This window comes from Delphinus delphis, chromosome X (assembly GCF_949987515.2).
Source record: "Delphinus delphis chromosome X, mDelDel1.2, whole genome shotgun sequence".
Classification (NCBI taxonomy): Eukaryota; Metazoa; Chordata; class Mammalia; order Artiodactyla; family Delphinidae; genus Delphinus; species Delphinus delphis.
This window is the reverse complement of record NC_082704.1, coordinates 30,141,989-30,154,300: the sequence shown is the minus strand read 5'-3', so window position 1 is coordinate 30,154,300 and position 12,312 is coordinate 30,141,989. Positions and strand designations below refer to the sequence as shown.

The following is a 12,312-nucleotide window of genomic DNA, read 5'->3' as shown; positions in this document are numbered from 1 at the left end:
TCCACAACAGGAGAGGCCACAGCAGTGAGAGGCCCGCGTACCACAAAAAAAAAAAAAAAAAAAAAAAAAAGAAAGCTGAGGTGACTATATAATATCAAAAAAGTACACTTCAGAGCAAAGAATATAACCAAGAATATTTAAAAAGTCATTTTATAATGACAAAGGTGTAAATTCACCAAAAGGACATTACAATCCTAAACATTTATGCATCTAATAACAGCTTCAGAATATATAAAGGAAAAATGAAAGAACTTTAAAGAGAAAGACAAATCCACAATTAGTGTTGGAGATTTCAAATAGTCTTCTCTTAATAACTGATAAAACCAACATTGTAGTGCGCCCAGGTGGTGCTGGGGTGGTAAAGACAAGAAATGAACAAATAAAGAAGTATATATTGAGAATGTCAGATGGTAAAAAAGTATATATTTACAATGTCAGACGGAATTAAGTTCTGTGGAGAAAAATAAAGCAGGGTCTGGGAAAAGGGACAAAGGAGTGGAGGAGACATGCTCTTTTATATAAGTTGTTCAGGTAATCCCTTGCTGATGAAGTGAAATCTGAGCAGAAATGTGAAGACAGGGGAATAAGCCATATGGTTATCTGAGAGGAAATCATTCCAGGCAGAGGCAAAAGCTTTGAAGGGGTGGGAAATGCTTGGAGTATTGGGAGTCAGCAAGGAGGCCAGTATAACTAGAGAAGGGCTAAACAGCAGGAAGAGCGTAGGAAGAGGAATACAGTAGGGAGCCAAATGATGTAGAGGTTCACAAGTCCTTAAAGGACTCTAGTTTTTACTCTGAATGAAATGGGAGGTCATTAGAGAATTCTGAAGAATGACATGATCTGATTTACATTTTTAAAATACCAATCTGATATATTTTTTTGAAAACAGACTAAAGGAAAGCAAGGACAGAAAGGAGACCTGTTACCAGGCTGTTATAACTGAAATAAGAGATTGCTAGGGCTAGGGTGGTAGGCATGGAGGTGGTAAGACATGATTAGATTCTGGGCATATTTTGAAGGCAGAGTCAACAAGATTTGCTAAAGGATTAGTTATGGGGTGTGAAAGAAAATTACAAGTTAAGGATGACTCTGAGGTTTTTGAGCTGAGCAACTAGAAAGATGGAGTTGACATTTTCTGAAATGGGGAAAAAGGCAGGAAGAGCAAGTTTAGAGGTACAAAGAGAAAGATTAAGAGTGTTATTTTGGAAAGTTAAGTTTCATATGCCTATCATACATCCAAGTGGAGGTGCTGAGTAGGTAACAGGTAATACAACTCTGCAGTGTGTACGTGTATGTACATACATACACACATGTACATGCAAATGTTCATGCACATATATAGAAAATTGGTTTAAAGGGGAAAATACCAAAATATTAAGACTTCTCATCTCTGGGGAGTAGGATAAAAGATGATATTTATTTTTTCTTTGTGATAAAATTTTCCTATTGTTTTTAACAATAAAGCTACATTATTCTTATAATCAGGAAAAAACTAAAAGATTTTTCATTTTTTTTAAAGAAGAAATTGGTGATTGTTCTGAAAATGAGAAAAGTGGAAGTAATAATTCTGTAAAAAAAAAAAAAAAAAAGGCCAGGATTGAATATCACAGTTTTGAAGTTTGGGTAGCTGGGGCTTTCTCAAGAGAATGTTATAAACCTGGTGAGAAAGCTTAAGACAGAAATGAAAGGAACTGAGAAAGAAGGTAATAACAGAAAGTTCAAGGACAACAAAATATGTAAGATAAAGAATCAGTATTCAAAAAGGGAGAGAGTGGGTTAAATCCAGTTAAATGAAATTTGACAGAGATGAATATTTCTAGACTTGGGTATGAAAAGTTATCTTATGCCTGAACTGAATTCTAAAAGCCTAAGTGAAAAATGGAAGAAGAAAGGGTAATCCCAGCAGAGATACCAGGATATAGAACACAGACATGTGAAACTATTTTGTAATAAAGAAAGGAGTACTACTATTCCTAGCCAGAAAAGGTGCCAGTGGAACAGTACATTGGATGAGGCTCTCAAGCTAGGCAGAAATTCACTTCAATCTGGTGGGTTAAGCCAAACGTTTTAAGCTTTATCCTAAAAGTTAGAAAGAACCATTAGAAGATAATAAATGGGAGTCACATAGTCAGGCTTGTGTTTTAGAACCATCACTCTTATACCACCAGTACAGAAAACAGATTTAAAGGTAGGCCAAATTCAAGAAAGGAGGTATGTCTGGGGCCTGTTGCAGTGATCCAGGTGGAAAAGACGGGGGCTGAACCAACACAACCGTAATAGGAATGGAGAGATTGGGACAGACGCAAATAATGTTAAGACGCTATAGTTTTCTGTGACTGAATGGATTGGGAAGGGTGCATAAGAGAAAGGAATTTCCAATTATTCCAAAGTTGACTATATAAATAGTGGCACATTCACTCAGGCAAACTATACAAGATAATAAACAGATTTGGGAAAAGTAAGTCCAGTTTAGACTGTGAGGTAGTTAGGAAAACATATCAGTGAAATGTATGCATCTGGAGCAAGCAAAGTGCTCTTGTTGCCATATATTAAGACTTGGGGTTCTGGAGCCAGACAACCTGGTTTTAAATCCTCACTGTACCATTTACCAGCTGTGTGACCTTGAACAAGCTAAGGTAATTTCTGAGTCTCAGTTTCTCACCTATAAAATGGGGATGACAATAGTAACAATAACTCAGAGTTATTGTTTTTCATAGAGTTATTATGAGGATTAAATTACATCATACATCTAAAGCACTAAAAATGGTATACATATTAACAAGCATTCAACAAATGTTAATTCTCTCTGTGTGTTCTTCTGTACCTACGCCCTAGCCTTGGACTTTTTTACTTCCAGAGGAATGACTCAGGAGTTGAGTCTGATGCAAATTTTCAAACCACCAAAAAGAATAAATAGAAACTTTTGATGTCTTCTAGTTCTCTGGAATTCATATAAGTGGATTAGACTACATATTCATATAGAAGAATTTAATAAAACCCGATTGAAAGGAAATAAAAATGACCCAAAACCGATGGGATACAACAAAAGCAGTTCTAAGAGGGTAGTTTAGAGCAATACAATCCTACCTCAAGAAACGAGAAAAATCTCAAATAAACAACGTAACCTTACACCAAAAGCAACTATAGAAAGAACAAACAAAATCCAAAGTTAGTAGAAGGAGAGAAATCATAAACATCAGAGGAGAAAAAAATGAAACAGAAATGAAGAAAATAATAGCAAAGATCAATAAAACTAAAAGCTGGTTCTTTGAGCTGGTTCTTCTTTAAACAAAATTGATAAATCTTTAGCCAGATTCATTAAGAAAAAAAGGGAGAGGACTCAAATCAGTAAAAGTGGAAATGAAAATGGAGAAGTTACAACTGACACCACAGAAATACAAATGATCGTAAGAGAGTACTACAAGCAACTATATGCCAACTAAATGGACAACCTGAAGGAAATGGAAAAATTCTTAGAAAATTACAACCTTCCAAGACTGAAGAAATAGAAAATATGAACAGACCAATCACAAGTAATGAAATTGAAACTGTGGTTAAAAATCTTCCAACAAACAAAAGTCCAGGACCATGGTTTCACAGGTGAATTCTATCAAACATGTAGAGAACAGTGAACACCTATCCTTCTCAAACTCTTCCAAAAAACTGCAGAGGGTGGAACACTCCCAAACTCATTCTACAAGGCTACCATCACCCTGATACCAAAACCAGACAAATATATCACACAAAAAAGAAAACTACAGGCCAATATCACTGATGAACACAGGCGCAAAAATCCTCCACAAAACACTTGCAAACAGAATCCAACAACACATTAAAAGGATCATACACCATGATCAAGTGGGATTTATTCCAGGGATGGAAGGATTCTTCAATATATGAAAATCAATCAATGTGATACACCATATTAAAAAATTAAAGAATAAAACCATATGATCATCTCAATAGATGCAGAAAAAGCTTTTGACAAAATTCAACACCCATTTAAGATAAAAACTCTCCAGAAAGTGGGCATAGAGGGAATCTACCTCAACATAATAAAGGCCATATATGACAAACCCACAGCAAACATTATTCTCAATGGTGAAAAACTGAAAGCATTTCCTCTAAGATCAGAAACAAGGCAAGGATGTCAACTCTTCCCACTATTATTCAACATAGTTTTGGAAGTCCTAGCCAAGGCAATCAGAGAAAAAGAAATAAAAGGAATCCAAATTGGAAAAGAAGAAGTAAAACTGTCACTGCAGATGACATAATACCATACATAGAAAATCCTAAAGATGCCACAAGAAAACTAGAGTTAATCAATGAATTTGGTAAAGTTGTAGGATACAAAATTAATAAACAGAAATCTCCTGCATTCCTATACACTAACAACAAAGGACAGAAAGAGAAATTAAGGAAACAATCCCATTTACCACTGCAACAAAAAGAATAAAATACCTAGGAATAAACCTACATAAGGAGACAAAAGACGTGTATGCAGAAAACTATAAGACTGAAAGAAATCAAAGACGACACAAACAGGTGGAGAGATATACCATGTTCTTGGATTGGAAGAATCAACATTGTGAAAATGACTATACTGCCCAAATCAATCTACAGATTCAATGCAATCCGTATCAAATTACCAATGGCATTTTTCACAGGACTGGGACAAAAAATTTTACAATTTGTATTGGAGCCACAAAAGACCCCGAACAGCCAAAGCAATATTGAGAAAGAAAAACGGAGCTGCAGGAATCAGGCTCCTGGACTTCAGACTATCCTACAAAGCTACAGTAATTAAGACAGTATGGTACTGGCACAAAAATGGAAATACAGATCAATGGAACAGGATAGAAAGCCCACAGATAAACCCATGCACATAAGGTCACCTTATTTTTGATAAAGGAGGCAAGAATATACAATGGAGAAAAGACAGCCTCTTCAATAAGTGGTGCTGAGAAAACTGGACAGGTACATGTAAAAGAATGAAGTTAGAACACTCTCTAACACCATACACAAAAATAAATTCAAAATGGATTAAAGTCCTAAATGTAAGGCCAGACACTATAAAACTCTTAGAGGAAAACCTAGGCAGAACACTCTATGACATAAATCACAGCACAGCAAGATCCTTTTTGACCCACCTCCTAGACAAATGGAAATAAGAACAAAAATAAACAAATGGGACCTAATGAAACTTAAAATCTTTTGCACAGCAAAGGAAACCATAAACAAGATGAAAAGACAACCCTCAGAATGGGAGAAAATATTAGCAAATGAAGCAACTGACAAAGGATTAATCTCCAAAATATACAAGCAGCTCATGCAGCTCAATATCAAAAAAACAAACAACCCAATCCCAAAATGGGCAGAAGACCTAAATAGACATTTCTCCAAGGAAGATATACAGATTGCCAACCAACACATGAAAGGATGCTCAACATCACTAATCATTAGAGAAATGCAAATCAAAACTACAATGAGGTATCACCTCATACCAGTCAGAATGGCCATGATCAAAAAATCTACAGTAAATGCTGGAGAGGGTGTGGAGAAAAGGGAATCCTCTTGCACTGTTGGTGGGAATGTGAATTGTTACAGCCAGCCGCTATGGTGAACAGTATGGATGTTCTTTAAAAGACTAAAAATAGAACTACCATATGATCCAGCAATCCCACTCCTGGGCATACCCAGAGAAAACCATAATTCAAAAAGACACATGCACCCCAATGTTCATTGAAACACTATTTACAATAGCCACGTCATGGATGCAACTTAAATGCCCATCGACAGATGAACGAATAAAGATGTCGTACATATACACAATGGAATATTACTCAGCCATAAAAAGGAATAAAATTGGGTCATTTGTAGAGACATGGATGGACCTAGAGAGTGTCATACAGAGTGAAGCTAGAAAGAGAAAAGCAAAGACAGTATAGCAACGCATATATGTGGAGTCTAGAAATATGGTATAGATGATCTTATTTGCAAAGCAGAAATAGAGACACAGACATAGAGAACAAATGTATGGATACCCAGGGGGAAAGGGGTGGGGTGCGAGGAATTGGGAGACTGGGATTGACAAATATACATTATTGATACTATGTATAAAATAGACAACTGATGGGAACATACTGTATAGCACAGGGAACTCTACCTAATGCACTGAGGTAACCTAAATGGAAGGGAAGTCCAAAAGGGAGGGGATATCTGTATGTGTATGGCTGATTCATTTTGTTGTGCCTTGGAGGCTAAAACAACAGTGTAAAGCAACCATACTCCAATAAAAATTAATTAAAAAAAAGAAAAAAGTGAACAATACATAGAGAATAAACACAATCAATGATGAAGAAACACATTATTCTTGACAGTAACAGTAATACGATATATGTTTGCTAAATGGATAAATGAATCTGTCATCAAGACAAAATGCAGGTATGAGTACAAAAAGATCAAATCAGCATTTTTGGATTTGTTTAAATCAAAAGTCAATTAAACCTGTGCTGTATAACACATTTCTTTAAAAAAAAAAAGCACACTTCTTCTCTAAATTATCTAGTTATATTAAATTGATATCAATTATTCAATTAAAGCCCACATATAGGAACATTACTGTTAAAGGATCAACTTTCATTATAAAATATTAACTATAAGTACTAAGATATTTTTATACCTCTTTTCGCATTCCACAGTTTGTTTTGGCTTGTTTCTTGTGACAGAAGTTGAATGATTAAGAATCCTAGAAGTAAATCAACACATTAATTCCATAGTATATTAAAGAGAATAGTGTATATACATGATATAAAAGATGTCCATAAATAACTGCATCTGGTCCATGAAGATCTTTGCTAGAAAACAATATTTAAATGTTATTTCGATCAGATGCTCATAAGCGCACTGGCTATTATGAAGGAATGAAGTTCACCAACTCTTCCATGCATCTTCTCTTATAAACCCTTTCTCAAGGCTTGGATATCTTCAAGCCATGCTATTTCCCTGTGCATATCTAACTTTTGGCTGAGACAGAAGATAAAGAGATGCAGATTGTTTAGGTACCATCACAACTGATTTAGTTTTCCCAGGATAGCAAATGACAGGATCATGCTGATGTAATATCATTTTGCCTAATGCCAATAAAACTTAATTCAAAATGCAAAGCCAGTGCTAAAGTTCAATTCTTTAAAAAAAACTCCACAAGTTTATTAAACTTTTAATAACCAAATGAAACAGTCTTCGAAGAAAACCAAAAAAAAAAAAGAAAAATAAAGAATGATAAACCACTGTATGAGAGAACTATTTGTCCATAATTTTATGTAATTCTAAGTGTTAATCTCAAAGTCAAAAGTAATGAATTATTAACTATCTTTCTTTAATATAAGTAACATATTTAAGAGTTCTTAATATTTACCCATTTACTATAGATATAAATGTTATCTTAATTTTTAAGTTTAGTTTTATAAGGAGTAGAATATCTGCCTTTTATTCAAAATAATATCATCAGATGTCAACTATCAAAAGAATACACAGGAGAAAAGAAATTCCAAATTAAAGCTACATATTAACTATTAAAACACATAATGAAATAAATATAAGTGGGTAATTCCAGAAAGATGGTTAACATAAAGAAACCAATTTCCATTACCCCAGTTTCCTCACTAGCTTAGATCTAGTAGAGCCTCAACAGGAAGAAGTCCCAGTGAGGGGCAAAGGTCAACTATCACAAGCAAAGCAGTGTAGCTTTGCACCAAACAATTTCGAGATTACTGACACCTTTGTGTGGGCAGGCACTAAAATTGTACTGAATCCCCAAATACAGAAGAATTTAGATAATAAATTATCTAAGACTATGAGGAAAAATTACATCATTAAAGAGTGATTTTTAAAAAAGGAAGTAAATCCTAAGAGTTCTCTTCACAAGGAAAAATTTTTTTTCTATTTCTTTAGTTCTGTATCTATATGAGATGATGGATGTTCACTAAACTGCTTGTGATAATCACTTCATGATGTATGTAAGTCAAATCATTATACCAAACACCTTAAACTTATACAATGCTGTATGTCAACTGTATCTCAATAAAACTGAAAGAGAAAAATATCTTAATTTAAAAAGGAGATATAGCAGTGTGAAATATCTGGGGGGGCAATGTCAGAATTATTCCCTGGGAAGGGGAGGTCAAACTACAGTGCCCTTCACTGCAGTAAGTTCTGAATTCTCCCCATACCATACTCACTAGTGTTGTGATTATTTATGTGTATAAGTCATATTGGAGCAGAAAGAAAAAAAGTTGAGAACTACTTACCTATAAAATATATTTTACGTACTTGAAAATTCTCCTATGAAAAATTTTGTGTATAATCAATATTTAATATTTTACTCTGTGATACTCAAAGTTAAAATAAGTGTCTGTTTTATCTGAATACCTCTTCTAGATTATTAAGACACTTCCCCAATCCAGGTACCAGTACTGAGTTTTAAGTAAAAGACTATTTAATTCTATATAATTCAGCTGCATCAACCTGGCCCCTTAATACTTAAGGCGTCCACAAACTCTAGATACCTTGATGCACGTCCTGCTGCTCTGGTCCTCTGGAAGAGTTTTTCACTGAATGATGCTCTATAACATAAAGGTCTCCGTCTGTATTCACATTTCACGTACATCAACCAAACCAAAAGATGGAAGAAGTAAGATGTTTTGGGAGAGGATAGGGAAGTCATTAGTAAAGCAAGCAGAAAAGAAAGAATGGATAGATTTTAAGGGTTGAGAGAACTACCTGATTAGTTATAACAAGCTGGAGATTAACATGATGCTCCTCAAATTAGAGTTCACGTGATCAGAAAAAAAAAAACACATGAAAAGGTAATGTACATAATTTCTATAATTCTAAACCAAAATAATAAACTGCTCAAAATCTGATTTTGCTTTCCATGATCCTTAATTAATTATACTTCAATATAACTTTTCATAATTACTTTTTTAAATTTAGCTATATCACATAGCACTCAGAAGCACATGTTTGTACAGTAAGTAAAAATTCTCAGGACACACCTAAAAGCAAATAAAATAATTATTAAAAGTAAAGACGTAATAGAAAATACTACAGAATAAGTTAGAAGGAATGAACATGCAATGGGAACCAGTCAACTGAAGCTATTCATTGCTTGCATGTATTATAATCCTTTCTTTAGGATTATAATCAAACAAATTTTAAGAAGCCAGTTAAACATCTACTTAATCAGCCATGTAATAAGAAAATCAGTATAAGAAGAGCAGTAGCCACTTCTCTAATGTTAACATACATAAGTAGAGTTGGTGGAAATTTGAAGAATTGGCTAAGTAATTTACAGAGCAACATTATTTTAAAATAATGAATTTTTAAGACAATAGTTTTTTATTTAGCTTCCCAAATTATAGTGAAGATAAAATTATGATTTGTGGAGATAAAATTATGATTTGTGGAACAGCTATTTTAATATAGACAAAGTCATTGATTCAGGGGGACTTCAATACACTCAAACACCAGTAGAAATAATCCAATAGTTTGACAAAGGGGATAAAGATTAGTTTTTAAAAATTTAACAATAAACTGTCAATACAAAGTAGTTTAATCTATGCATCTCAGACAAAGAAGGGGCAGTCTTCTAAATAACTAGGCTTCAGACTTTGAACACTCATGAGTTATCTACTTGATGGTTTATTTGGTGATCCTTTTCCCCACCCTTTTTGATCATTAATTCTGTGTGATATCTTCTTGTTACTTTCCTAGGACAGTTTCATCCACCGAGTACTAGTATAAACCTTCTTTAAGAATCACAGATATTTTAAAAAACAGTGCAAACTAAACAAGTGGCAAAGCTGCTCTAAGAAAATCATCACTAAACTCAACATAAGCAATTTTTAAATTGCCTCTAATTTTGGAGTACAAGCATGGCTTCTTTTAGCTGAGAGTTAACACTGCATTTACCTTTGACTAGTAGCTAGCTAAAGAGCAGTTAAATAGTAAGCATACAGTCAAAGTAGGAGTCTTAAGTGGTACTTCCTGATATACAAAGATAATCTTACCCCAGATAAACTATTTTAAATCAAGACTAACAATAAACAAAGAAAAACATTACAATGATTATGTTAAAACTTAAAAAGAAATTTTACAACTCCTGGTTGACTTGCAATTTTAAATAGCATTTCAGATTCTTCATTAATAAAGTTGGAATCTAAAACAATACAGTGTGAAAGGGAAAAACTACAACCAGAGAAGGTATACAAACTCACATCCTCTAAGGCATATATTCTTATACAAGATTACTTTTGACTTTTTGGACTCACTCAAATTTTAGTATTGTAACAGTAAACAAAAAATTTTAATTATCTACATCTAAGACATATAAGCAATAGCAACATATTTTAGAAGGAAGGATGAGATCATTTAATGGAGAAAACAAATTCAGCATAAAAAAATTCTGGGATCTAATTTAAATTGTCTACAGATTACAAATTTTAAAAGTAAAATGTACTCCTTACTTTATGAACAGATATTATAAAATTTTAATGCCTTCAAAAATTAGACATATTTATAACATTAATGTCACTGTATATTAATATTTAATCCAAAAAGCTCTTATGTTTGTATGCACTAACATCTGAAAAGGAGGATGAAGTAGAGAAACAGCTCAGAGAGAGAGGAATTAATTTTGTATAAATCTCAAAAAATAACAGAAATTATGTAGAGAGAACAAATTAACTAAATTAATGGTTCCTATTAGCTTTAAATTTGTTGATCTCATTTTCAAGCAATTATTTAACCAGTAACAGTATTACTGAGTACCTACTATGTACAGTGCTAGGCGCTGTTTTGTTCTGATTACAAAACTATCACAAAAACAAGACCTATGAAACATCATTTGATGTTGTATCTAGGCTAGAAAGAATAATTTGTCAGAGGGATAGATGAAAAACTAATACAATAGGAGAAAATTGAAAATATAGAAATGTTATATGTGGCAATGTTAAAATCTAAAATTATGCACTCAAATGCTATTCTTAACACAATGAGAGAAATGGATATTGTTGTGGGTTCTTATAAAATCAGTATTCTCTGTCCATAATGATAAATGCAATTTTTTCACCTGCTAGGTAGAGGAGGTAGAAACTCAACTATTTTTTAAGCTACACAGAGCAGGTGGTGGCTTGCTTCATCAAACCTCTTAAACCAATGGGGAGATCAATACTTTAATTATACTGAAGGGGGAAAACACACACAACCTCATAAGTAGCCAATTTTTAAAAAGCCCAGTTAAAAATGAATCATAGGAAAAGATTAGAAGATAAGATTCACAGAAAAGGGTGACAGAAAGTTATGGCAGAAGAAAAACGTCAATTGAGAGTGAGGATACATTAGATATAGATATAGAAGGGATAAAGATGAGTGATATTTTCTAGTATGGTTTTCAATTCTATAAATGCAGTAGCAGTGCAAAAAAAAGATACTGAGTGATTATTTTTTAAAAATAGTGGCCCCTAAAACCACACATCTGTCATTGAATAAGTTTTAATAGTAATTATTTTTCAAAGCATCTTTGAAATGCCAGTATACTTTTTTAAGCTTCCCAAAACATGGTCATGTGATCCATAAACATTTATTGCTTTGAATAAGTAAAATGCTTAGTAGTTATCCATGTTAAGTGCACCAAAATTATTCTTTTAATTTTCTCAAAACAAAAAAAATCTCAGATCTGCTTTATTATTTCAAAACTATAAATTCAGTACTCTCAGTACATGAAGATGGCAATAAAGCTGACCCTCAGCAGCACATAGAACTTTTTCTGTATTAAAAATGGACCTGCACTGATTTTACACTCATTAACACAATGTCCTCCTCATTGCCAATAACACGCATTTGGAGAAAGCCCAGCCAGAGGGAGAAATGCTCCTTGACCAAGAAACAGACTAAAGTGAACCTGTGACTCTCAAATCGTCACACTGATTTAATCAACGATTATATAATTCAGTTCAATTTTAAGGAGTTTACACATATCCCAAGTAACTCAAAATCTGATAAAAAGCACACTATATACTTGTGACACGTACTTGGAAAAAAATGCTCATAACATATTTAATGCTACTGTGAGCTAAGGTGAATATCAACAATTATTATTATTTAGCACCAGGAATAAAAAAGAGATATCAAAGCAATAATTAAATATAATGACTAGATGAGTATAAAGTATTCTGTTAATTGTATATGTAACTTTCTATTTCTCTCCTAAGAATTTCCTATTGTCTTTTAGTAGTTAGTCCCTTGAAATAG

At 33.3% G+C, this 12,312-nt stretch overlaps 1 protein-coding gene across 1 annotated transcript in view; it reads right to left on the bottom strand.

Moving 5' to 3' along the window:
- LRCH2 (leucine rich repeats and calponin homology domain containing 2) overlaps nucleotides 1-12,312 on the bottom strand; it is a 91,694-nt gene that overhangs the window by 26,821 nt on the left and 52,561 nt on the right. Inside the window, exon 12 of the mRNA XM_060002925.1 lies at nucleotides 6,683-6,748. Coding sequence (XP_059858908.1) covers nucleotides 6,683-6,748 — 66 coding nt within the window. The remainder of the gene's footprint in view (nucleotides 1-6,682; nucleotides 6,749-12,312) is intronic.